The sequence below is a fragment of the Acinonyx jubatus genome, chromosome E1 (genome assembly GCF_027475565.1).
Source record: "Acinonyx jubatus isolate Ajub_Pintada_27869175 chromosome E1, VMU_Ajub_asm_v1.0, whole genome shotgun sequence".
NCBI lineage: Eukaryota > Metazoa > Chordata > Mammalia > Carnivora > Felidae > Acinonyx > Acinonyx jubatus.
The window spans coordinates 17,335,404-17,363,026 of NC_069397.1; the positions used below are offsets into that span (position 1 = coordinate 17,335,404).

Consider the following 27,623-nt stretch of genomic DNA (forward strand, 5'->3'; position numbering starts at 1 on the left):
CAGCTCACATTCCCAAGGTTTTTCTTTCAGAGAAATACACCCCTGCCGCTGACAAGGTGGCGACTGGAGCATTAGTGCTGGGGCAGGGCTGACCTGAGCACCCAGCTCAGGACTAAGTCCCTCTCCACGCCCTGGCCACACATTCCTTTGAGTTGGCATAATCGGGGTGGAGTATGGCAGATTGATTAGTTACCAGTCTGATGAGGGAGTTGATGCCAACGGGACCCCTGCTGCTCCTCCCACGCCTCCAGTCTGCCCCAGGGGTGGGAGTCAATTCTACTGCCCCTGTTCCAAGGCCACCCCCAGTTCCTGTGCCTCTTGCCCAGCCGCAGGAACTGTGGGCAGGCAGATCTCGGGCCCCCAGGTCCCCAGGACCAGCAGGCAGACAGGAGAAGGGAGTGCAGGGCTGCAGGGGAAGGTGGAGCACGCAGCAGGTGACGCTGTAGCAGAGGCCTCATTAATCACCTCTCCAGCCCCCAGCTCTGCAGTGGCGAGACCATATTAGATTTTAAATTGGAAAGCAGAGAACATGGCAGTTAGCCGGGAGCTCCCTCTACCCTGGGCCCCTGGCCACAGCCTCAAGGGAGGGAAAGTGCAGTAGGGAGAAGAGAAGAGAGCTGGCCCACCACAGTCCAAAGCCCTGTCCCCCTCCCTCCCACATACCCAGAGCCAGAGGGACTGTCCAGGTCACATGGCCCTGCAAAGGGCCAGGATAAAGTCCAAGAAGGGGCAGAGTGAAAAGGAGGGAGCATAGCAGCCACCTTGGGGAGAAGTACATCCCTTCTGGGAGTTAGTGCCTTTTGGGGCTTGAGGACTGTATGAAGCCAGGTTCCAGGGTGTGGCATCCGTGAGCTAGGACAAATGGTAATGACTTGTGGCCCGTGCATGTGTTTGGACCTGCATGCACACGTTCATGCATACCCACAGACCCACATGCTCATACAGGCACACACACATGCTCACAGGAAGCAGCAACTCAGTGTGGTAGAAATTTTGAGCCCAGGCTGTGGAACAGGCAGACCCAGTTCAAACCCCTTATTTGCCACTTCCTTCCTGTATGCACTAGGATGATTTACTTTGCCTCTCAGCCTCAGTTCCTCCATATGTAAAGTGGAAAATATTGATTCCAAGCACGAAAAGCTGCTTCTCTGGGTGGAAGGCAGCTCTCTAGGAGGTCCATGCCTGACCCAGTAACTATGGACACCCTGCCATGGCTTCAAGCTGCCCTGGGGCTGCCCCAAGAGCCTTGAGGAGTGGCAGGCCAGGCTCTCTGCCCCCTGTGCTCCTGACTGAGCAGCGAGGTTGCTGGCAAGTCAACAAACACAGCAGGCATTGTCATGAGACATTCACACACCCTGATCCCATCCTGAGCCAAATCACATGAGGCCAAGCATTCCTGGCTTTCTGCCACCCACAAAGTCCTCCTAAATTGGCTCTGCCTGAGCTCCCCAAATTGCTCATTGAACACCCACCACTCAGAACACCAGTGCTCAGCCAAGGTTGGGAAGCCAACATCATCAGTGGGTGGCACTCATCCTCCCTAAGGGGTAAGTGATGACAGGCCAATTCTCCTGAGCCTTTATGGAAAATCTAAAGAAGTCCCATGGCTTCTCTCCCTGCCCAACCCCAGACTCAAACAAGAGGAGCAGATACTGCCACGCATCTTAACTCTTCTGCAGGACCCCTGCTCCAGGCTCTTCCCTTCTGAAAGGCGGTGAATCCTGCAGGAGATAAGGTCAGGTATGAGCTACACTTTCCATCATGGTAGGACTAACCCCACGTTGGCTATTTACATGTAAATTCGTTAACATGACATAAAACTTAAAATTCAGTTTCTCAGTCTCCTAAACCACATTTCAAGTGCTCCATAGCCACATGTGGCTACCGGCTACCATACTGGACACACAGATGCAAAATGTTGCCCTCATCACAAAAAGTTCCGTTAGATAGCACTGTTCCGGGCTGGACAACCACTGGGTTTGAATCTGTTACACTCAAATTAGTAATCTTGGGGGAACTGTGCTCCCTGGGTCCCAGTTTCTCCATCTATCAAATGGAATACTAAAAGTCCATGTCTTATGGAGTGTTCGTGGGAATTGAAGGAGTTGATTCTGGTAAAGCACTTAGAATGGCGCCGGGCATGTGGCAAGTTCTCAGTCAACAGTAGCGTTTCCTATTTATATACGCAAAGTCTTTTTTAGCTCACTGGATCCTGGTAGGTGAGAGCTGGCAGGGCCCTCAGATACTTTTCCCGTCTTGCTGGTGGGGAAATGGAGGCTTGTGTTCAAGAAGTGATTTGTGCAGGAGAACCCAGCCTGTCAGGGGCTGCACCAGGACCAGGTGGCCAGCCTCCTGGCTGTTGGCCATTACCTACCCCCACCCATGTTCTCTCCATCTGGCAAGAAGATCCCAACCCTGAGATGCCAAAGCCCAGGGTTGTCTACCACCCCAACCCAGGACGGAGGGAGACAAATTTGCCCCTGCTAGCTCAGGAAGTAGTGAACTCTCTGTCCCTGGAGGTATGCCCACAGACAGTAGACAGCCCCAGAAGTTTTGGAGAGTTTACTCTTTTATTTTTTTTAAGAGAGAGAGAAAGAGCAAGCAGGGGAGAGGGACAGAAGGAGGGGAAGAGAGAGAGAGGGATAGAGAGAGAGAGAATCCCAAGCAGGCCCCACGTTCAGCACAGAGCCCAACGCAGGGCTCAGTCCCATGACCATGAGATCATGACCTGAGCCGAAATCAAGAATCAGGCACTTAACCAACTGAGGCACCAGGCGTCCCCGGAGAGTTTACTCTGCAGAGCAGTTGGGCAAGGTGCTCTCCCAGCCCCAACATCCTGAGTACCAGCCCTATCCCCCGTTTCCTGTGTGACCTGAGAAAGCCCTCTGGACTCAGTTTCCTCCTGCAAAAATGAGGGAGGGATGAGATGTTCACCAAGGCTACATGGGCTCAGATTCTCGGATCCAGCGACTTCCTTGCCTGGAACCTGGCCAGGAGGAGGTGCTCCCATTCATATTTGTACTCCAGATTTTCCTGGACTGCCAGGGGTTGACCAAGAGAGGGCAGTAAGAAGGTGTGATGGAGGAAGGGGAGTCAGTAGCAGAGAAAAAGAGGAGATAGTCTGGGACTGGGGGACCCACTGGCCTGTGCCGGCAGACACTCTTTATCAATTGCCAGTTGGGGCTGTGCTGGGGAACTGCCAAGGGCTGGCTGCCCATCTTCTCCCTGTAGGACCCACCCCGGCCCGCCTCTGCCCTCCCCTGCCCACCCCTGCTGGACAAGGGCCAGGTGCTTTGGGGAGAAGGGAGGCTTCCAAGTGTGCAAACAGGCAGAGTCCTTGAGCCCACCCTGCACTGTGCCAAGCATCAGGGGTCAGCATTTGTGGGCAGAGATATGGGAAGAGAGATGCCTCGTGCTGGATTCTTGCCCATAGACACAAGTAGTACAGGGAGCGCCTGCAGGAGGTCAGAGGAGAGAGCCATTGTCATCCACTGGGCCAGCAGAAATGGCTCCCCAGAAGAAGGATAGAAGCTGGGCCTAGTAGAATGGGGAGGGTTTGAAGAGACAAAGGCATAGTGAGCTAATGGGGCAGAACGGGGAAGGCACCTGTTCTGGCAGAGATGGTCCCTTTGAGTGTATTTCTGTGCCCACTTCAACCACTGCCCCTGCAGGACAGTTCCTTCCCCATACCCTGAGCTGCAGGACTCCAGGTACGACTGCCCTAGGACAGTGGGGCCAGGCTGTTGGGGAGATGGTCAAGGAGGCCCCAGTTGCTTCAGCCAAGGGCCAAAGAAAACAGTGGACGGAGCTGAGCTATGGAGCTGTCCAGTTCTGGGTTCTAGTCCCAGGCTTGCCACTCATTAGCTGTGTGCCCTTGAACAAGTTACTCAACCATTCTGGACCTGGATGTCTTTCTCTCCGGGATAATGACCCAAACGTCCTTAGAGTAAGGGGAGGATGAGACCGACACATGAAGGTGCTGATTGCATAGTGGGCACACAGGGAGCACGGAGTAATAGCGTTACCTGCCCCAGCTGCCTGGCTCCAGACCACAGGAGACAGAATGTGTCCATTCAGGCTCTGCCGCATCTCCTGGGTGACCTTGGAGAAGGCACACCCTAGTTCTGGGCCTCAGTTTCCCCATTTGTCATATGGGGCTTATATTGCCTTTCCTGTTAATGTAAGTAGTCGAATAGCAGCAAACCTAACCTCAGATGCGGGGATACTGTGCTGTAATTGCTACAGTAACACATGGAATCAGAAGCTCTAGAACTGGACCCCAGGCCTCAGGGGCCTCAGGGGCCAGCTAGACTCTAGCTGGGACCTCTCATTTCAGGGGGCTCATTTCTGGGCTCAGTGGTCCTATCACTATGGAGACCAGGCTCTGGCTGGGGGGGTGGGGGGGGAGGGCAGGCACTCTCACTCCCAGGACCCCTCTCCCCTCCCTTGGGCTCTGGGATAATGAGGGTCTACAGGGGCCAGGCCCTTACTAATCCCCTATTAAAACTTGAAAGGGGCCAGGGAACCTCCAGAATAAACTCATTAACTTTTATGGGATAATAAATGTATCCCATTAAATTCTCATTCTTATGCTGGGCCAGCTTAACCTCCAGAACCCAGAGGGGTGGGCTCCCTGCCCGCTGTATCCCCAGGCTCCCCCTATACCCACCTGCTGTCATGCTCCCCCCAACACCAGCTGAGAGCTGGTGCTACCACAACCTAGGGATCAAGGCTGACCTCATCTTAGAACTCTGGGTACCCCTCCCTGTGCTGGCCTTGGCCTTGTCCTTGGGAGGCCAGCAGCTGTGGCCCTGAGGGAGAATGCCTGGTACCTCTGCAGAAACTATCAGAGTGACGGGGGGGCCCCTTCTGCCCTTGCAGAGGCTGAGGCGGGGCTGGCAGATGTGAGCATAGGCCTGTCTCTAGGTGGCCCTCACCAAACCCAGATGTCCCCACTCCACAGATGGAGAAACAGAGACCCTAATGGGCAGCCCCCTGCCCAGGTCGCACAGCTAGTGAGGCACAGATTTGGGACTGGAACCTGAGGTTTTCTGGCTGTCTCGTGCAGAAAGATTTACAGAAACACTAGCACCAAATAGGGCAGCCCAGCTGTCCCTGAGGCAGCATCTGAAGGCTGTTGCCCCGAGCAGCAGGTCCCCCAGGTGGGGCCACTGCATAATGACCCCAATCCTTCACCACTGCCTCCACACAGACCGATTCCAGCTCCACAGCCCTCCAGCACTGTGAACCCTTGGCAGCCTCCTGGACCTCCGTGAGCCTCAGTTTCCCCATCTATAAGACAGGGACAATAGCACCTATCTAGTTGGATGCTATGAAAAAAAGTCCCCAGTCTTCATGGCTTCCCCCAGAGGCTAGACAACCCACCCCTCCTTCCAATCCAGGCCTGCGGGGGCGGGGGCAGCATTGAGCCCAGGGCTCTTGTCTGTAACCTCCCCAAGCTGGGCCCCCGGGGAGGAGCGGGCAGGACCGGCGCCCTTTCCTAGGCTGCCCAGTCTGGGCCTCCAGCGGGGGTGGGAGGGAGGCCTCCATTCCCAAGAGGGGCCACCGGGGGGGCTGCGCCGGCCGGGAGGCGGGAGCGGGAGAGAATCCACCGGGGAGGCATCCTGAATGGCTCATTAGTGCCGATGAAAGCCTTTTTTCATTTCGTCTAAATACTTTAAACAGGGCTCCCTCCGATGTCTATTTGCATAGCTTAAGAGCTAATGCGGGGGGAGGGCCCAGGCGACGGCGGGGCCACACCATGGCGGGAGTGGGGGGAGGGGCTGCCGGGAAGCTCCGGCCTTGTCTGCGCGGGGGAGGGGGGATGCGCGGAGGGGACGGGTCTTTCCCGGACCCAGCCCTCTTGGAAGAAGTGGCCCCAGGCCCTCCCTCCCTACTGGAGGAGAGGAGAGAGGAGCAGCCCCGGGAGGGCATCCCTGTGTCGGGGCAGCGGTGGGGAGCACACAGGTGGGGATCATGGGGGACCTGTCCACCAACGACATGCAGGCCTAGAGGTAGCTGCCCTTTGCATGCTGGAATATCCTCATTTAACAGATGACGATGCTGACGTGCTCGGGGTCACACACACCGCCACACAACAGGGAACATGTTCCCTCAGAGAGGAGAGCCCACGTCCAGGGCCATCTCCTCCCCACCCCAGGCCTGCCTCAATGTTGCCCTGGCAGGGGTGGGTGGGGGCTGCCCAGCCTCTGCGGTGTGGCCTCTCCCTCAGTGCCTCCCTTGAGAAACTACACTTTAGAGCACCAAGTCTCATAAAACCCCTCCCAAGGGCCCGTTTTACACCTGAGGACACAAAAACCCTGAGAGGCAACTTGCCTGGGCTCCTGGGAAGGGGGCCCACGTGGCAGAGCTGACCCTTGAACCCAGGTATGTGGGACTCTGGCTGCGCCCAGAGAAACCGTGTTATTGTTTCTGGTTTGGGCCCCAGATTCAGAGGTGCTTGGGGCACCGGGTGGGTGCTCCCTGAGTTCCAGGCAGAAGGCTTCCTGAGGGTCCAGACCAAGCTCCGGATGCCAGAAATTCTGGCCCTAACTACTTGCAAACTGCACCAGACCTTGGACAAGTCCATTATCTCTCCAAGCCTCAGTTTCCTCACCTGACTAGAGGCTTCTCCACTGGATAGCTCGGCTCTCCTGTGAGGCAGGCTAGTATCACGGGAAGACTAAGGCTTTGAAGCCAGATCAGCATAGTTTGATCCCAGCTCCACCACTGTGCCACTGGGCAGGTCCTCACCCCTCCCCTCTAGGCTTCAGCTTCTTTATAATTCCCCTCTCACGGAGTTGTAGTATCAATTAAATAATACAAGATCCGGGAACAGCCTGACTCAGTGACTGGAAGACAGTAGGCACCTGATGAGACTGAGCATCTGGGGTCCTGACACCCCCTTTCACCATCCCCTGCCTCACATTCTCTCCCTCTGTCAGTCTCTGCACCTTTGAACTCAGCCCAGGCAGAAAACCCCAGGAACCTGGTGGCAGGAAGGACAGGTCACAGGGCCTCGGGCTTCCATCAGAGTCAACCAGGATATCGGGAGATGCCCTCTCCCCAGAAATGGCTTGTCTCCCAGAAATGTTATCTTACCCTCTCTGACAGTGGGTAGCACCCTCAGGGACCAAGTGGCAGCTGATTACAGAATCAATTTGCTCGTTTGATATGCTATCTCGATCCCATTTAACCAAGTGCTCAGTCCCCCCAGATAACACAATCAGTGCAATCGACAGTGACGGGAGGTGCCCATTAGCTCCGCTCCATTGCCTGGTACCCACCTGGCAGCCAGCGGGAGGAGCTGGGCCCGCTATGGTCCCTTCCTGAGTTAGAGGATCTCCTTGTCCTCCCTCGCCCAGTCAAGAACCCCACAGGTACCTGCCCTGGGAGCCACGGGCCACATGTCTTATCGGGCAATCCCGGAAGGGGACACTGGTCTTCAGTCTACGTGATGAGAGAGGGTCCCGTTCCTTGTGCCATGTTAAGATCAGTCTCGGCTCACCTGGCAAAGACTGTGTGGCATCTGGGAGGTGGGCAAAGAGAGTAGCCCTGTCCTGGCATGTCACAAGCACTGCCTGGCCCCTCTGTTAGTGACTCAAATGAAAGACACGGGGCACTGGCCGACCATCTGCTCTGGGGGGTATGGGCCTGGCTGGGCATCGAGGTTGGGCATTGTGTCGTCAATGTCTGGCACGGAATGCCAAAGCACAGATGAGCTGCTTTAGTGGGCATCTCAGGAGATAAGGGTTGGTCCTGTTTTCTCAGGGTCTCGGGGCACCAAGGCCCCTCTGACCCAGAACCATGGAGAGCCCTCTGACCTGCCCCTACCTCTCCCACCCCGTCTCCTCCCTCCTCCCATTTGTCTGACACATCAGAGCTGCTACGGGCTCCTGAACAGAATGTAGGCCATCTGCCACTTCCTCACGCCTGCCAATCCGTGGGGTGGGTGTGAGCCTGTGGAATGACAACCCCACCATCAGACATTCAGAGGAACCAACCTTCTCCTCGCAAGCTGTTAACTCGCTCTGGCTGTGTTTCCCTTCAAGTGCTCATGCAGCCATTTTGAGAGCTGTGAGAACCAGAATATCCTCCTGGCCTTCTCGGAACTGGCAGAATTCTATGTGAGCTGAATCTGGAGCCAGCATCCATTGACCTTTTCCCGGCAGTTAAGGATCTGGAGAGCTTAGTGGCCCACAAGCAGAATATGCATCATCTGTCCAGCTCTGTGGTTCAAAAAGTCAAAATAATCGATAGCAGAGCAACCTGTACCTCGAACCAGCGAGAGCAAGTGAGTTGCCTCTTCCGCAGCCTTTCGAATTGATTAGTAGTGGCTGCCTGGATAACTGTGTCGAGAAGGATTCTGAAGTCCCATGCGGCTCAGCAAGGAATACTCCAAACTGGCTGACAATGTCTGCCGTGGATTGGGGCTAAGCATTCTATCCCTGCTTTAGACCCTGCCCTAGATAGTCCTGGCTAGTATCATAAGAAAGATCACGGGAATTTAGAGACACATATCAAATGAGGAAAAGAAGTAGTATGATCTCACTTAATCCCCCAAGTAAACCCCATTTTACAGATGAGTAGACTAAGTTGCAGAGAGTTTAGGTTATTTGCCCGAGGTCAACAGCCTCAAAGCAGAATGGATTTGGGGTTTGAAGCCACATATGCTTTACTCTAGCTCTTGTCTCTTCCTACTCTGTTCACATCACTGTTCTAAAAGGATCAAAAGAAAAAAAAAAAGATGAAAGAAACGATTTTTTGAGAAGTGAGAGAAATAAGACCAAATGGGACCCTAACAAAGATGCTATGTACCCGTGAGGGAATCTAAAACAAAACCCCAAATATATGAAGCATTTCCTGAAACTAATGACTAGCAGCTTCACTGAGAACGGAAAATGAACTTGACAGCCCTATAATCTCAGGTGGAAAAGTCACTGTGGAGGGGGGATCGGACTCTTGCGAAGGGTTTTTGGTGTGTGACCCGGAGCAAGCCACTTCCTTTCTTTTTTTGTTTTCTTTTTTAATGTGTATTATTTTTAAGACACACACACACACACACACACACACACACACACACACACACAGAATGAGCGGGAGGGGGCGGGTAGAGAGAGAGGGAGACACAGAATCCGAAGCAGGCTCCAGGCTCTGAGCTGTCAGCATGGAGCCCAACGCGGGGCTCGAACTCACGAACCGTGAGATCATGACCTGAGCCAAAATCAGATGCTCAACCCAGACGCCCCCACTTCCTTTCTTTGGCCTGTTTCCTCACCTACAAAATGAAGGCCCCAATTAAGAATGGCAAATACGTATTTGTCCTGTTGGTCTGAGTTATCAAGGCTGGTTGCCGGGCATCTTGTGTTGAGAAGGAGTCTGAGACCGAATCTGAGAACGGCAGAAAATAGTGGACAGATAGAGTAACCGCGTCCCCCTCTGGTGTCAGAGGGGAAACGAGGGGACATCACATATCTCAAGGCTGTCACGTGAGATATGTGATGTCCCCTCATTTCCAGCTCTCAAACTCTGTAGCTCCTGGTTCTGGACATTGAGCACACTCCCCAAGTCTCTCCGTCAACAGAGAGATGGATCTCCTGCTGTGTGGACTGGGGGTGACGCTGTTCACGGTGGGGCAGGGGGGCACCTCTGATGATTCGTTATTATTTCAGGACTCTCCTCAGAGGCCCCAACCACGGGGGAAGGGCAGGCCCCAGGCATCGAGGAGATGGATGGGGAACTGACAGTGGCCCCCACGCCTGAGCAGCCGGAGCGAGGCGTCCACTTCGTCACAACAGCCCCTACCCTGAAACTGCTCAACCACCACCCGCTGCTCGAGGAATTCCTACAAGAAGGGCTAGAGGGGGGCGAGGCAGGGCTGAGGCCGGCGCTGCCCTTCCAGCCGGACCCACCTACACCATTCACCCCGAGTCCCCTTCCCCGCCTGGCCAACCAGGACAGCCGCCCTGTCTTCACCAGCCCCACTCCGGCCATGGCTGCGGCACCCACTCAGCCCCAGTCCAGAGAAAGACCCTGGAGCCTGGAGTCAGAGGCTCCTGTGCTTCGTATCACAGCTCCCCTGCCTCCAGTGCCCACCCCAGGCCCAGGGGAAAGGCCCAGTACTACACCCCCTAGCAGAGCATGGACTCCAACCCAGGAGGGTCCTGGAGACATGGGCAGGCCATGGGCTCCAGAGGTTGGGCCCCAGACCACGGGACTTGGGATGGAGGGAACTATCGCCACCTCTACAGCTTCAGGGGACGATGAGGAGACCACCGCCACCATCATCACCACCACCATCACCACCGTCCAGCCACCAGGTCAGCTGCTCGCTGGCTTGCAAATCTAGAAATGGGGATCGGGGAAATGCGGGGCCCCCGCGTTCCTCTGTCGCTGTCACTGTGCCACCCTGCCTTGCCCTTTGGCACCAAGGGCCAGCACGTAGGAGGCATGTGGATGGGAACCAGATAGACCTGGGTTCAAACCCTGATTGGAAGTGACTACAACAGACCCTAGGAATTTTGCTGAACCTCTCTGAGCCTCCTCTGTTAAATAGTGGTAAGAAGACGGACCTCAGTGAGCCTTTGTGAGAACTGAGCTAAGATTACATATAGTAGGTGCTCAAGAAAAGGTGGTCCCTTCTTTCAACAGGGGAATTGACGTCCCAAGAGGCGGGCTTCACCCCCCCCCCCCCCCCCCCACACACACACTGATCAGCCTTGGTTGAACCAACTTCACCAGAGCTGGGCTTAGCCTTTTGTTTCCTCCTGCCTCCCAGGCCCTTGTAGCTGGAATTTCTCAGGCCCAGAGGGCTCTTTGGACTCCCCCATGGCCCCCAGCTCACCTATTGATGTCGGCCTGGACTGTTTCTACTACATCTCCGTCTACCCTGGCTACGGCGTAGAAATCAAGGTAAGCAGCCTGGATCTGGCGGAGACAAATCTGGGGCTGGTGTATTATCTTTCCAGAAAGGTGCTGGCTATCGGGGGAGGTGGGGATGCTCAGGGGCATCAGTTGGAGGGGGGCCTAGAGCCAGGGCTGGACCCAAAACTTGGCCAGTTTCTGCCCTATGCACCAGGGACTAAAGAGCTACTGTGCCCAACTAGTAACGCCTTAGGTTGAAAGGGGCTGCAGGAGGGGCAGGCGAGCCCATGCTCTTCCCCAGGAGCTCAGGAGAGCTTGAGGAGGGGCTCTACCCTTGGAGGGGCAGGGGATTGGGTGAGTCTCTGAATTTATGTGACTGAGTAGCAAGAGCTCAGGGCTGTGTGGTTGGGCTCGAGAGAGCCATGCAGCGTCAATGACTCACTTATTCACTCACTCATGCCTTCAGCAAATACTCCCTGAGCAGCTCCTCTGGCCAGGTCCTGTGCTGACTCCTGGGGTGCAGAGGTGAGGGAGACAGACGTGGTGCACCGTCAGCTGGTGGGCAAGTCAGACCCACAGTCCCAGCTTCCTGCCACCTGCCCTTTCTGGGCCATCTCATCCCTCCCTTGGATGAAGACTCTTTTAATCCTCAAACCTGAGCCCGAAGGTCCTCAAGGATATCCCATAGGCTCTTCCACCCCCATGCACCTCAAACCCAACTCTTCCCTTTTGCTCCCCCAAACCTGCATACCGCACCGCTCCTGACCTTAGAGATGGACCCTAACCCATCAGAAACATGGAACAGGGCCACCACTGTGCAAGGTGGATGGCACCTGGAACTGCACGGTGAGGTCAGCCTGGCCCTTCTTTCTCCCTCGTCTCTGGGTCCTGTCTACCCCTGCGCACATTCTATCATAACATTCCCCAAAACTCAGATCTGCCTGCTTCTCCCCTCCGTCCCCAAAACCACCACACGGTCCAGCCTCCATCATCCTTCCCCCAGATGATGCAGTGGCTGCCTCACTGGTCACCCCACTCATGCTTGCCCCCACTGTCCTCCACCTCCACTGCAGTCATTTTTTTTAATGTTTATTTATTTTGAGAGAGAGAGAGAGAGAGAGAGGGCACCTGTACATGCGTGGTGGGGGGAGGGGTTAAAGAGAGAGGGAGAGAGAGAATCCCAAACAGGCTCCATGCTGTCTGCACAGAGCCCGATGAGGGGCTTGATCTCACAGACCATGAGATCATGACCTGAGTTGAAAGCAAGTGTTGGATTCTTAACAAATTGAGCCACTTAGGTGCCCCTGTAGTCATCTTTATTTTATTTTATTATTTTATTTTATTTTATTTTATTTTATTTTATTTTATTTTATTTTATTTTATTTTAATTTTAGTAAGCTCTTATGCCCAATGTGGGGCTTGAACTCACGACCCTGAGATCAAGAGTCACATGCTTTTCCAGCTGAGCCAGCAAGCGCCCTCCACTGCAGTAGTGTTTCCCATATGAAATCAATCCTCCCCCACCACACCTCCCCAGGGGCCTCTGAATCATGGCCAGTCCCTCTGACCCATGTCTAGCCACTTCCTCCCTCATTGTCCACTGCCCCTTTGCACTAAGCAACATGCAGCTAACTGGGTGGGCCAAGCCCGCTTTCCTCACAAGCCCCGACTGGATGTGCTCGTCCCTCTGCCCAGAAGAGTCATCCTACTGTCCCCTCCCAGGACTCACCCTTGGTGTCACTTTCTCTGTGAATTCTCTCCCAATGCCTTGTCCTGTGGGCCTGTTTATAGCTGGCCAGCTCCCCAGCTAGACCGTGAGCTCCTGGAGGGGTACCTTGGAGTATAGGGCCTGCCATGGGGTCTCCATGGACTGACTGACTGGACAGATGGATGGAGGAAGGAAGGAATGTGGTGACATTGGCCTGAGTCTGGAGACAGAATGGAGGTGGAGAGAGGCATTCAGCCTAGCTGAGGGAACCAGGCAGGTGACTGAGGAGCACAGAGAAGGGGACAGAGGAGTCCAGGAAACAGGGCGGTGCTGCTTGCTCCCAGCTCCTGGCCTGCTCCCCACACATCCCAAAGCCTCTGGATCTGGGCCGGCTACACCTGTCCTGGAGATGTCAGGTCCAGGTCTCCGAGCCAGGGCCGGAGTGGGGGGGGGAGGGGCCCCTCTCCCACCACGGGTGGGTCCCTCCCCTCCTTTCTGTAACCGTTTGCTCCTGCTCTGCCAAGCCGTGTGCCCCTCGCTCTGGGCTGACTGGGAGGGTAATTAGGAGAAGCCACCACCACCCCCCTGAGCCATTAGCACTCAGTGCCGCTTAATTAAGGTAATTAATGTAAAATCATCACCTAATGAGAGGTGGCACCGGCTGTGGCTCACCGGGTGGAAGGCGCCAGCTGCAGGTGTGGGAAAGGGGATGGGAAGGGGCAGATGCCAGGCTGGGTGCCCTCCTGCAGGCCCGAGCTGGCTGCGCTTGCCCCCCGAGCCCACCGTCCCCACTGAAGCCCGCTGGGCCAGGCTAGGCCCAGTCCTGGTACTCTCCACAATGGAGCAAGACGCCGGCTTTGCCTGCCCCCGGCCACGCCATGGCCCCAGGCACAAGCCCCACCCTAGACGCCCACCCCCCTAGACGCCCGCCCACCTCCCCCCCCCCCCCCCCCCCCCCCGCCGCCATATAAGCCCTGTGTCTGTTGTCTGGTGCCGCCACATTTTTTTTTTTTTTCATCAGAATGCAAAAGCTGTTACCAGGCAACCTTGAGATGAAGCCCTGCCACAGCCCTGGATCGCTGTGTGGAAATGTGGCAGGCAGGTACTGGCTGCCTCACCACCTCTACCTCACCACCATGGGGCAGAGTCCTTGGGGACCCTGTAGGCCCCGGTGGTCTGACTTAGAGTCTGAGGCCACGGCAGGAAGGGCCAGGAAGGAAGGGGCAGAATCAGCCAGGGCTGAAGCGAGAGTTAAGGTCCGTCTCCTTCCAGGGCGAGTTCTGGCAACCTCTACCCCTGTCTGGGCCTCCTTGCCACACCACGCAGGTGGCTTTGGAACCTGAAGAATTACGGATACTGCAGACCAGTACCCATGGAGAGTGGGAAACACTGAGGCTAGCAAGGACAGGGAATTGCCCAAGTCACTCAGTCAATCAGTAACTAATGTGGTTTGGCGAATGAATCCGTTCTCCAAATGTAAACTGAGCAATTACCGTGTGCCAGACCCTGTGCTGGTGTTAGACACAGTTCCTGGGGGAGACAGAAGTCCTAAACAGAATGCTCGGCGCCGTCGGGATGGAGTGGGAAGCGCAGGGGACTGTGGGAATGCCAGGATGGGGCACGCTTCACTGGCCTGGAGGGCCGGAGAAGGATTTCTGGAGGCAATGAGACCTGCTCTGGGGCCTGACAGATGAGAAGTCAGCAGACAAGCCTGGGCTGAGAAGCAGCGGGTATGTCAGACTGGCCGTTTGAAGGTTGCCAGGCAGTTTGGGACAGGTGACTTTATTGCACAGGAACAGAAGGTGAGCTTAGGGGCTTCTGGGTTGCACTCCTGCCAGGCGCTAGGCCTGAAATCAGGGCTCTTCTGCCCAGGGCAGTAGGGGATGAAATGGGTGAGGCAGCCGGAAGGCCTAGAGGGTGCCTGTGGCTCCTTGAGACTGGGGAAAGGCTTGTGGCTTCTCTCCATTGTGGGTAAGTCCCTGCCTGCCCCTCCATGAATTAACAGGGATGGCTCAGGGTAGGTAGAAGGGATGGAATCCAGGCAGGAGGGATGAGAGAAACCATGAGAGGAGAAGAGCATGTTAAGGACCCACAAGTCACATCCCTGACACCATGCTGAGCCCCTGCCATGTGACCACAACCCTGGCTAAAGTCCGGGGCCCCAGACAAGACCCTTTGCATGAGGAACAGCCTCACGGGTTCCAGAATCCCTAACGCCCGAGATCTTCATGTCTTGGACCACAGCCCCTCATCACCCTGCCTCCCTCCCTACGGGGTGCTGCAGCTATTGGTGAGGCTGGACGTCTGAGCCACCCACAGAAAGGAGACAGGCCAGGCCCTCCGTAATCAGAGGAGGTTTTCCTGTGTCAGCTGGGGTCAGGCACTGGGCTAGGTTCTTTCTTGTGAGATCCAGAGAAGCCCCTTCAGGATGGCCCATGTGGGTCCCATCCCTTCTCCGGGCAGCCGGTCTCCCCCGAGGGCTCCAGGCCTTTCTGGGCCTGGCGTGTGCCTCTCATTGCACTTGGCATTCCAAGAGCCTTCCCACTGCCAGCCTCCATCTTGGCTTGGCTGTTCTCTGTACCATCTGGAGCCTGGGCACAGCTGCTCATAGTCCCTACCCTCGTGCCCCAGGTGGCTGCACTGGAACACAGCTCTCCCGTGCCAGGTCAGCTGCCAGTATGATAGCCAGAACACTGGGACCAGGCCTGATGTGGACACCAGTAGGGTAGCCAGTCAACCTCTGGCCCAGGAGGTTTCTGGGCAACCTCCTCTTTTCTGGCTCCTGGAAGGCTAATCTGAGGGGGGTTTCAGGGGCACAGGCAGGTCTAGCCCCACGGATTTAGGCCATTCTCCCCATCCCCAAGGCAGACTCAAGCTCATAAGAGCTTGCGAACAGGCATCAGTTCCGACAAGAGCACAGAGGCTGTCATGAGGGACTAGTCCTGCCTCTGCAGCCCATCTCTTGGTACCTGAGCAGAGCCCCTGGCCTTTTCTGGACTGGTTTCCCTCTCTGTAAAAGGAGATGAACCAAATGATGCAGAAGGGCCCTCCCAGCCAGTCCCTCTGAGCACGTCTCCTTTTTTGGGTTCAGGAATTTCCCCCATAAGCCAGACTGGACAATAGCCCCTCCAGCTCTTGACCCTGCTTCCTGCTTCCTCGCAGCTGTAGAACCTGAGCCAGAGAGAGGGTGGCTCCCAGGTCCAGTGCCTCCTAGGCAGAGCCTGGCAGACCTGAGGCTAAGGGTCTTTTGGTGACAGCTGTCACCATGGCAAGAGCCATGGTCTTACCAAGGTAGGGCCCAGATCTCCCCAGGAAAGGGGAAGAGGACTGCTAAGCTGTGCTTGTTCTGTGCTAAGCCCCTTACAGGTAGGATCTAACTTAATCCTTACAGCCCTATCAGGTTGGTACAGCCATCCCATTTCACACACGAAACTGGGGTTCAAAAAGGTCACGTGACCTGCCCAAGGCCCTTTCAAGTGGTCGGTGATGGAGCCAGGGTTTGATTCCAGGACTTAAGAGCACCTGTTCTTCCCCCGGCCCAGGCGATTGGGCAGGTGTGGTGAATCTAAAAAGGGAGTTCAGCTGGGGACTGTTGGTGGGGGGCTCTACCCAATCCCTTTTCTCAACTCAGCCCTGCCTGCTCCTGTAAGACACCCATCTCGAATTTCTCCAGTTTGGGAGCAGGGCCTGGGGCGCTGTGCATGAAGACAAAGCACTGGACCAGGAATCAGAGGTCCTGGCCTGGAGTCCTGGCTTTGCTTTGGATTTACTGGGTGACCCAAAGAGGAAGTCTCAACATCTCTGATTACAAGATTCCCTTATCTATAGAGTGGAGGTAAACGCAATCTGCTCTGTCTCCCTTGTTGAGATTTTGTGAGATCTGAGAGGATAATGGATGTGAAAAAGCTTTGAAAACGGTAAAGGGTCTCATGGGAAAAATTGTGATTATCATAATATTGTTTGGAGTGGAGAGGCACAGGGATGGGTGGAGCACGAGAGTGTGAGGGAGCACATGGGTGTAGGGGAGCATGTGGGTGTGGGGAGCACATGGGTGTGGGGGAGCACGTGGGTGTGGGGAGCACGTGGGTGTGGGGGAGCACGTGGGTGTGAGGACACACGTGTGCCAGGCCAAGTGTTCGAGGAGGCTGTGTGCATCAACTTGGGTCTATGTCAGAGTATATGCATGGGTGTTGGTGACCAGGAGGGTTTAGTGGAGCAGGGCCTGTGGCCAACTTCTGGGGGCTGAAGGCTCAGGTGCCAGGGGTGGGGCTCACACACCAGAGTCATCCTTGAGCTCACCTGCCTGTGCAGGGTTTTACTTGGGGGATGGTGGCACCATCCCATCTATGAATCATACCATCAGGGCATGTTCTGGAGACCCGACTGGCGGCTTCCATGGGGACAGACAGGCCAGTCAAGGCTGATGGTCTGGGGTTGGCAGAGCACAACCTAAATCCTCCCCACCTCCCATTCAGGAAAGAGTCAGCCTCCTCAAAGTGGCTATATTTCCTCCCTTGAACTGACCCCATGGTCTGCTGGAAGCCGGGCAGTGCTAGACAGGGTCCTGGGGGAACTGTCCTCGCCTCCCTCAGCTCTATTTTCCCCCTGCCTGGCCCCCAGCTCCCACTCTTGTCACCGGCTAGGGGTGTGGGAAGACAGCCCTTGTGAGCAGAGCTGACATTTCAATCTGTCTCCCAAGCTCTTCAGATGCCTGCAAATTGCATCAAGACTTCATCACCCTCCTTGTCCAACACTCAGCCCTGTCTGGCCCCTGTCAGGCCTGGCCTTCAAACAAGTGACAAATTACATTGCAGCCACTGCAGCAGGCCTGCAAGTGGGTGCTGGGAACCCAAGGGACCAGGGCTGCCCAGACAGCCTCTCGTGGAGAACAGGGTGCCTTCTGGATGTGAGCCCTGGGCAACCCAGGCCCACTCCCTTCTGTGATCTCATGGCAACCCTCACTGCCAAGCTGGGCTGAAAGCCAGGCTGGCTGGAGGGGGCTATGCCTTCTCTTGATCAGAGGGGACCAGGGCCCTCAGTTCCCAGTTTTCCCAGTTTTACCCCGGGCTTCGGGGGTGGGGTCGAAGGATGGCTATTGAGAACATAAATCTCAACATCTTGGAAAAAGCCAGATCTGGCCAAGACCCACCCCACGCTAAACCCGGTGGGCCTGGGGTCTGGGAATACAGATGTATGGACATCTGGATGTCTGGATGGCTTTCTGCAGGTAACACCGCCATGAGGTGGGGAGGGAAGGAATTGCCTTTGCCTCCAGCAAAGCAAGATTCTGCTACTTAACACTTTTTGTGACCTTTTGCTGAGTTCCTTAGCCTCTCTAAGCCTATGTTTACTTACGGGGGATCTTACCACCTACCTTATGGAAGTGTGGTGAGAACGAAATCCTATCTATAAACAGAACGAGGCTGGACACATTGTAGGTGCTCCATCAACGGTCATTGTTATTGTGGGGCTGCCTCCGCTGGTGGCAAAACAGCGGGGTCAGGAGCTGGAAGCTGTAGGTCAAGGGACGTTTACGGGAACTAGGAAAAAGGCTACGTTCATTTCCCTGCAGCGATGTCCTCCCTTCCTCCTCCTCCCCAGGACCTCTCAGACCCACCTGCTCCACGCTCTCCCTGAGCCTGCAATCCCTCCGTTCCCCCCTAGAGGATTCCTACTGCATGCATTCAGTGCCACTTAAGTCAGAATTATATGCTGCCTGGCGTCTCTCGATAATTACAGATTCCACGTGTGTGAGTCTTGTTTGCCCAACTCTAGAATCACAGAATCTCCAAGTTTGAAGGGACCTCATCCAGCCTCTGCCTGCAGCAGCAATTCCCTGAGGAATGTCCCTGGCAGATGGTCAGGCAGCCTCCACCCGAACGTGCCCTGTAAGAGAGCGCCCCGCGGAGAGGCAACACTGCTGGCCCAGCACCTCGCCTTGAGCCTTCTTTTTGGCCCCAAAGACCCACTAGGTCTTTTCTCCCAGACAGAGGAGTCCCCGGGGCACATCTGTCCTCAGCACCCACAGTCTGAGGGGCCCAGAGCGTGACTGTCTCCTTGGATCCGGCTGGGCTTGGCATCCATCATCCTCTGTGCTTCTCAGCTCACAGGGATCTGGCGAGGAATGTACCTCCCCTTGTCCACACAGTCACTCTCGCCACACAGATTTATTGCAACTGGCCGTTGAAGAGGGCATTGTGACCCCGAACGCCACCCTGGGCTCTAATGGAGAGGTACAGAGAGGTGGGGAGGCCCTGAGGCAAAGGAACGGACTGGCCTGGATTGGGAGGCAGAGGGTGGTGGTCCCGAGATCTGAAAGAATGACCAGCTTCAGCAGGAGGGCAAGAAGAGAGGGCATTCCCTGCGCAGGGTCCTGCGTATACAAATGTCCAGAGGGGAGGGGGGAGGTGTAGCCTCTGCTCGCAGTGCCGGTAAGCGAGGCTGGCAAAGCCACCGGGGCCAACTGTGAGCTGGGAAGTTTGGACCTTGTCCTCTGGGCAGTCTGAGGTCACAAACAGGGTAGGAGAGAGACATAATCTGATCTGAGCCAGCCAGGACCCAGAGATGAGCTGGGGATGGGAGGGGGCAAGGCCATTCTCCAGGTGAGAAAAAATATGCAGGAGGTGATCAGAGCTAAGGGATAAAGAGAAAGGGCCAACTGGGACATATGGGAAGGAAGAGATCTCTGGGCTCCTTGTACCAGGCCACACTGCCACTTCCCCTCTGGGCAGTCTATTGCTGTCCAATCCTTGTTTGACTGAATGAAGGCATGGAGCCCAGAAGGATGATCCAGGGATTGAGGGCCTGAGGATTGGGGTGGTGGCAGAGAGGCCTGGGACAATCAGAGGGAAGACTGGAAAAAGAGGCCAGAGGAGCACCTGGGTGACTCAGTCGGTTGGGCGTCCGACTCTCGACCTCGCAATTCGTGAGTTCGAGCCCCGCGTCGGGCTCCACGGATAGCGCAGAGCCTGCTCGGGATCCTTTCTCTCCCCTCTCTCCACCCCTCCGCGACCCCCTCTAACAAAATAAATAAACATTTTTTAAAAAGAGAGAGAGGCCCAGAGAAGAGACACTGATGGCCAAGAAGTGCAGGCGCACAGCATAAGGCCTGGCTGCACAGGCCAAGTTGGGCAGAGCCCTGAGGGCCACGGCAAGGCATCAGGACTAGATAGTGGGGGTTTGGCGGGCTCCACAGAGCGCCACCAGAGGATTTCAGCAAGGAAGCACTACAACGGGCCACAGGTTGGAGCTATTAGCTGGCTGCAGTTCAGAAAGTATTGATGCAGAGGGAGGAGTGGGTGAAGCCCTGCAGGCAGGGAGGCGGCCGCAGTGATCCCAGTGAGTAATAGTTGTGAGGAGCTGGGAAGTGGCAGGGGGATGAAGAGTAATAAGAAAATTGGGGTCCAACAGACAGGATTGAATGACTGATCGGAGGCGGAGTATAAGGGAGGAGGCCAGATGCCAGTTTCTAACTTGGGCATGCACATGGACGGTGAGAGAAGCTGCTGGCTGGGTGTGCGGTGGCTCAGTGTGGGGCAGGCTGGATATGGGGTCCAGCAGGGGGTGTCCAGGGGAAGGTGGGCACATGGATCTGATGCTTAAGACCTCACATGGCTGGCCGGGCCCTTGGACACCTATCTAGTTCAACATACCTACTCCACCCCACTTTACAGAAGGGAAAACTGAGCCCAGAGAAGTGAAGGGATAGGAAGCAGCAGGTGTCCTGGTGTCATTGAAAACCTTTGGAGATGGGGCGCCTGGGTGGCACAGTCTGTTAAGCTTCTGACTCTTGATTTCAACTCAGGTCATGATCCCAGGATCGTGGGATGGAGCCCCGCATCAGGCTCTGCACTGAGCATGGAACTTGCTTGGGATTCTCTCTCTTTCTCTCTCTCTCTCTCTCTCTGCCCCTCTCCCCCACTCACGCATGTTCTCTCTCTCTCAAATTAAAAAAAAAGAAAAGAGGGGTGCCTGGGTGGCTCAGTCGGTTAAGCATCTGACTTCGACTCAGGTCATGATCTCACGGTTTGTGAGTTCAAGCCCCGCGTCGGGCTCTGTGCTGACGGCTCAGAGCCTGGAGCCTGCTTCGGATTCTCTGTCTCCCCCTCTCTCTCTGCCCCTCCCCCGCTCACACTCTGTCTCTCTCACACACAAATAAATAAACATTAAAAAAATTATTAAAAAAAAAAGGAAAGGAAAAGAAAAGCTTTGGAGACAGAAAGGCATGCTTACAAATTCCAGTTCTGCTAATAATATTTATGTGACCTTGGGATATGAACTTCAGATCCAGGCTCACGGGGTTACTGGGAAGTGAAATGAGCTTCTCCTGCACTCAAGAGCCTAGTTCAGGGCCTGAGGGCTCAAGTAGCCAAGCGGCCCTGAGGATTGGCCATGCCTGGGGCCTCTGGGAGCCTGTGGGCAGCAGGGCTCAGTCAGCAGGAAGAAGCCTGACTGCTCTGCTTTGCTGTGTCTATCCCACCACAGGTCCAGAACATCAGCCTCCGAGAGGGGGAGGTGGTGACTGTGGAGGGCCTGGGGGGGCCTGACCCGCTGCCCCTGGCCAACCAGTCTTTCTTGCTGAGGGGCCAGGTCATCCGTAGCCCCACCCACCAAGCAGCACTGAGGTTCCAGAGCCTCCCACCACCTGCTGGACCTGGCACCTTCCATTTCCACTACCAAGGTAGGCCTGGGCAGCGGAGGGAGGAACCAGCCCAGAGTGGGTGCCCTCCTCGGGATCTCTGGTGCTACTATAGTGTGTATAGGGGGTGGAGGGGAGACGGGGGACAGGCACAGATGCCCAGTGAAGCTCTGTACGACTAAAGGTGATTGTTTAGTTGTACAGAGACACATCAGACACCTCCAGAACCTTCCTTCCTCCACCTACTACCCTGTAAGGAACTGGTTGTGAAGGGGGCCCGACACAGAACCAGGTAGCCTCAGGGGTGCCCCTTGCCATCTATTCATTCATTCATTCGTTCATTCAGTAAACTTTTCCTAGGCATCTGCTCTTTGCCAGGCCTGTGCTGGACGCTGACAATATCAAGATGAACTCTCCAAGTCCTTGCCCTCAAGGAATTCAGAATCTCTAGGGGAGGCAGACCCTTAAACAAGCAGTAGCAATAAAAGCCATCTCCCCCAAATTCAAGGGGGCCAAGGTCAAAGGGGCTTGATAATGACCAACGGGAGGTCCTTTGCTACCAACCTGGCCTTCCTGAACTGCCTCATTCACCCGAGACCTGTCTCAGGCCCCAGTCAGCTCAGAACACCTCTGGAAATAAGGGAGTGGCAAGATATAATGGGAAAAATCACAGACTCAGGAGATGGGAAGACCTGTGTCTAAATCTCCTTCCCATTGGTTGGCCTTGGACAGGCCATTTGACCACTGTGACCTTCTTTTCCTCCGCTGTACAATGTGACCAATATACCTACTCCATAAAGTCATGATGAGGATTATACAAAAGGGTTCATGTGAAGTGCCTAGCACTTAGGATGTTCCATGAACTTAGTATGATCCATGAAGGAACCGAAACAAGTATTAAAGAGCTGGCAGGATGGGAAAGGGAGGAAAAGGGGCTTGCCTCTGCCCCTCTTCCATCAGCATCTCTCCTGGCCCCCTTTCCCCAGGCAAAGTCTTCTTGACCCCTTGTACTGCTGTAACAGGGTAACCGGTTCAGACTGGGAGTGCTAATGGGGAAATAATTGGTGTGAACAATTACGGCATTGCCCTGCATTATCAATAGGGGCCCACTTCTGAAGCTCCACAGGGTCCACAGCCCAGGGAGGAGGACAGGCGCTGGAGACACAGATGCTGGAACCACCTAAGAAGCACTTGCCCCTCTCTAGCCTCTCCACCCAAACTGGGAGAGCAGTCTGGTGTGGCAGCATGGAGCCTGGCGGTGGGCATGGGCTGCCCAGGGTCTTGGCAGAGGCAAGGGGCCAGCTGAGGCAAGGGCCAGGCTCCCTAATGGCTCATCAATCCTCCCTAGCAGTGGGCATAATTTCACACCATGGTAACCTTCTCTCTTGCCGCAAATTCCTTCGCACAAAACCCTGGACCTTCTCTCTGTTGGGCCAGACAAAGGTGGCTGGAAGGCAGGGAGCTGGAGGCCTGGCAAGGGGTGCAGACCCCAAGGAGGGGCTAGGGAAGCTGGCCCAGCCCTGCCTCCTGCTCGGCTCCCAGAAGCCCTCCCTCCTCGGCCCAGTTTTTGTCAATGATCAGCTCTTTCCTTAATGAGTGTAATTCCCCTAATTATAGGCTGTAATTAGCCCTGATCCCAGAGATGGGAACAGGAGGAGCATGTGCTCACACGCGTGTCTCCCTGGGCTGGAGAAAGAGGGTGCCAGAAGAGGGGGCGAGGGGACTAGTACCCACATCACTGCCGGAGCTGTCCAAGATAATGTTGGAGATCACAAGCATGGGCCCCCACAAGGGCTTCATCTGCAGAATCCAAGTTCCACCTCCCCTCCCACAGCCTCAGGCAGGGTGAGGAAGCAGAGGGCCCTGCCAGGCATGCCCCTCCTCCCTCCTGAGCATTCCTGGCACCGGACCTGGCCCCAGAAACAGACGCCAGGGAGAAAATAGCTCAACAGATTGCAGTCATCCAGGCTCCCTGGGAACGGTAGTCATGGCAACAGGAGGAAGCTCCTCCCGGGAAGTGGCCTCTCTGGAGTCTGGGGGCTTCCTCATCTGCCCCCCCCGCCTCCTGCTCTCACCTCATCCCAGCCCAATTTCCTAATCTGTGAAATGGGGGACCTCCCTTCCCAGAGTTGTGATAGGAACTCCCAGGAAAGATTTAAGTACATCTGACTCGTGGCCTAGACCTCCCTGGGTGTCACCCCTCTCTTCTGTGCTCTGGGTGGGGTGCCCCACCCTCTTTTCCCCATCCCTCCCCAGGTCTGTCCCCAGATCATTGTAAGCGGCCACCACAGTAACCAACCACCCAGGGCAGGCTTGTCTGTTGCTCACAGGTTTCTCTGACTCCTGAGCCCAGGTTTCTACTTCACCTGGGGAAGCAGGTGGGAGAGGGGACATGGAAGGCTCTAGAGGGAGGAGCTTCACGTGCCCACCCTACCACTCACTGGCTGCATGATGAGGGCAAGTCCCTCAGTCTCTCTGAACCTTAGTGTTCCCTACCTGAAAATGAGTTACTAACCCATAGCTTGCCTTCCTGCCTCCCAAACGTGTTGTAGACATCAAGCAAGAAGAACGTGAAGGCATTTTAGAAACTGGAAGGTGCCTGCAGATGTGAGGTGCTTGTATCAATCAAGATTATAAACAATAACAGCAGGCTGGTACATTTGGTTTTTGTTCTGTGCCCGTCATTGCACACAGGTCCTCTCAGTTAACCTCTTACGTAACACTGGATGCAATACTCTAAATGGGTGGGTAAACAAGGAAACTGAGGCATGGAGAAGTTAGGCAGCTTGCCCAAGGTGGCACAGCAAGTAGGGGAGCCTATATTCAAACCCAGGCAGTCTGACCCCAGAACCACCCCCTAAGTGCCGCCCTGTCCTGCCTTGCCAATCACAAGTAACCACTCGTTGGCCATGAGACATGGAAGAATGTGAATCATCCTCTCTCTTTTCACAAGCCCAGTAACTACAACCAGGAGAGGTGAAAATCACAAAACTCATTTCTGGATTCTGTTCTGCCCAGAGGCAACCCCCCTTTTTCTATTCACACAAATCACACAGAGGCCAGCAGAGTTCCTGCCTGGACCTCTCTTCCCATCCACCTAGTGCCACCAGTAAGGGTGGGCCCCTCCACCCAAGATCCTCAGTCTAGACAATCCCCATCCCTCTCACGACCCCCAAGAGTTTTCAGACTCTGTAGCCCAAGGCTTCATTCAGCCTGTCTCCTTGACCCCTCTGGCCTTCTTTCCCACCTCTCCGACCCAAGCGCTGACCTCCATTTTTAGCTATCACCCCAGCTTGGCTCCAGGTTAGGACTTGCCAGGTTGTTTTATAGGATTTGCTGCCACCGTCCGGTCACACTTGGTATGACAATTCCAAAAGTTCCCAAGTTTCCCAAGGCAACTTGTCCTTCCCCCAACTTCCAAGAAGGCGTTCCCTGCCTCCCCACCCTCGCCCCATCCTGTTTTTAAAAGAAGTCCACAGCCCTTGCCAATGAATACTGGAAAAGCTTTTTACTGTCTGACTTCAATCGTTCTGGCTGTAATTCCTATTCGTCCCCTATAGGAAAAATAATATCAGTACATCAGGATAGACTTATTATTTCAAGTGCTTTCATATCTATAAGTCATTCAATAAACACTTCTTTTTTTATTTTTTTTAATGTTTATTTTTAAGAGAGAGAGAGACAGAGTGCTAGCAGGGGAGGGGCAGAGAGAGAGAGAGAGAGAAGCTGGCTCCAGGCTCCAAGTCAGTCAGCCCAGAGCCTGATGCAGGGCTCGAACTCACAAACTGTGAGATCATGACCTGAGCCAAAGTTGGACGCCCAACCGACTGAGCCACTCAGGCACCCCTTTCAATAACCGTTTCATAAAGATGTGCTATCAGCTACATTCCAGGGATACCAAACTGAATAAAATACTATCCCCTTCATTCTCTTAATAACCTCATAGGTAGGCTGGCATTTTGAATCTCATTTAACAAATGAGGTGGGACACAGAAAGGCTAAATAATCTGCCAAAAGTGTCAGAAATCTTGGACCAGAACCCAAGCCTTCTAACTTCCAGCTCTGTGCTTGTTCCGCTAACCAGCCTAGGCTGCTGGACATTTCACTGGCACCTTCTGGGGAGGGGATCAGAGTCTTTTCTGGAATTCCTGGTGCTTCCTCTGGCCCAAGTGACGCCTCCAGGCAGGCTGTGGCAGGACCCTTTTGCCTTAGCTATGACTCAGCCCCACAACACACACACACACACACACACACACACACACACACACAGCGTCACTCATTTTCTCTCTGCAGCCTATCTCCTGAACTGCCACTTTCCCCGGCGTCCTGCTTATGGAGCTGTGACTGTCACCAGCCTCCACCCGGGAGGCAGCGCCCGCTTCCGCTGTGCCACTGGCTACCAGCTGAAGGGTGCCAGAATCCTCACTTGTCTCAATGCCACCCAGCCCTTCTGGGATGCCCAAGAGCCTGTCTGCATTGGTAAGTGGCTCCAGGAGACCCAGTGCTCAACAGGGAAGTAAGTTGCGGGGGGAGGGGGGGCGTTGGAGATCATCCCTGCTCTCTGCTCCTGCCTGGAACCTTCATTTGGTCTCCATAAGAAAGCCAGACAATGGCCACACACCTCAGTAGCATTTATCCAACCACCTTCCTTGAGCACTTCTGACATAGAGGCACCACCAGTACAGAGCTAAATTAAACAGGTACCGTGCCCTCAAAGAGCCCACAATTCCAGGAAGTGGGAGAAGAAGGAAGAGCACGGATCACCACTTTCCAGAGCAGGAAGTAAAAAGCACCAGTGAAGGACAGCAAACAGACCTGGGCAGGGAGGAAGCAATCATTCCTAGTTGGGTATTTAGGAGGCTTCCTGGGGCAAGTGACATTGAAGGTTTAACACTTCAATGGAGGGAACAGCGCAGGCTTTGACAACAGAGGCAACAAGTTGAGGGAGTGTTTAGGGACTCAGAAAATAGCCAGGGAGGGGCTCAGAACTATTCCTCAGGAGAGCCAGCCAGATGGTGTCTGGAGGCCAGGAGGCCGGCCAGGCAAGAGGGTCTGAAATTAGTGACTTTGGTAATGGAAAGCAGGGAAGAGGTTCCAGAGACACAGATGAGGGAAGAGGGGCGAGCGGAAGGAGACTTCCTCCCAGGTTCCAGTCCTGGATGATCAGGAAGTCTGAGGTTGCTGTCATTGGAGAGGGGCTTGTTGGCAGAAGGAAGATGGAGTGTTCAGTCTGCAGTGTGAAAGTCAGCTTGGACGTCTTTTCTTTTTTTTATTTTTTTTTTAAATTTATTTATTTTTGAGAAAGAGAGAGACAGAGCATGAGCAGGGGAGGGGCAGAGAGAGTGAGAGACAAGAATCTGAAGCAGGCTCCAGGCTCCGAGCTGTCAGCACAGAGTCACATATGGGGATCGAACTCACAAACCGCGAGACCATGACCTGAGCTGAAGTCGGACATTCAACCGACTGAGCCACCCAGATGCCCCTTTTCTTTTCTCTTGTTCTTCTTGCTCTTTTTTTAATCGCTTGGGCTCTTGAGCCTTCTCTCATTTTATAAGCTCTTCCTGGGTGCTAGGCACAAGCAGAGGCGAATAAGCCAGATGTGGTCTCTGCCCTCAAGGAGCTCTCTGGCAAGTGGGGATTCTGGCACACAGCAGGTTCTGCGCAAACAGGGCTGTGACGGGGTGAATTCAGGGCATGGGAAGGATCCAAGGGAGGGAGAGCTGCTCCAAAATGAGGAAGGAGGAAAAGAAAGCTTCCCAGGGAGAAAGCATGGAGGGACTACAAGAATGTGAGCCCAGGGAAGTGGGTTGGATTCTTGAGACAGCACATGCAAAGATGTGGAGGCAGAAAGCAGCACGGTGGAGTGAGGAAGTGCTGAGGCATGCCTAAAGAAGGGAATATATGGGATGGGGCTGAAGCTCGAGTCAAGAAAGAGCTGGGTTGGTAAAGGTTTGAATGCCACCTTGGGCTTGCATTACCTGGGGGTCACAGGGAGCCACAGACAAATTTAAATGAAGGGTGGGGCATGATCAGATTTGCAGGGCAGTTCTGTTCTGAGACCAAACAGAAAGGTGGGTCTGCCCTCTCTGCAGAGAAGCAGAAAATCAACACAGCCCTCTCTCCAGCTTTTTTTTTTTAAGGTTTTATTTATTTTGAGAGAGAGAGAGAGAGAGAGGAGGGGAGGGGCAAAGAGAAAGGGGTGGCAGAGAATCCCAAGCAGGCTCCGTGTGCCCGATGAGGGGCTCAAACCCACAAACTGGGAGATCATGACCGGAGCCAAAATCAAGCGCTGGTCGTTTAACCAGCTGAGCCACCCAGATGCCCCCACCCCCCCACCCCACCCAGGAGCTTTATTAAAAAAGATTCTGCTCTCTCGAACATCTGGAGACAAAGGCGCTGTGTCTTCGCCATGGC

The 27,623-nt window shown here is 54.9% G+C and overlaps 1 protein-coding gene across 4 annotated transcripts in view; it reads left to right on the forward strand.

Moving 5' to 3' along the window:
• The window catches only part of SEZ6 (seizure related 6 homolog), a 45,827-nt gene that overhangs the window by 11,540 nt on the left and 6,664 nt on the right, over window positions 1-27,623 (forward strand). For all 4 annotated transcript variants that reach the window (XM_027034534.2, XM_027034535.2, XM_027034532.2 and 1 more), the window contains exons 2-5: window positions 9,672-10,319; window positions 10,778-10,911; window positions 21,056-21,251; window positions 25,503-25,688. In XM_027034534.2, the coding sequence (XP_026890335.1) occupies window positions 9,672-10,319; window positions 10,778-10,911; window positions 21,056-21,251; window positions 25,503-25,688 (1,164 nt within the window). The remainder of the gene's footprint in view (window positions 1-9,671; window positions 10,320-10,777; window positions 10,912-21,055; window positions 21,252-25,502; window positions 25,689-27,623) is intronic.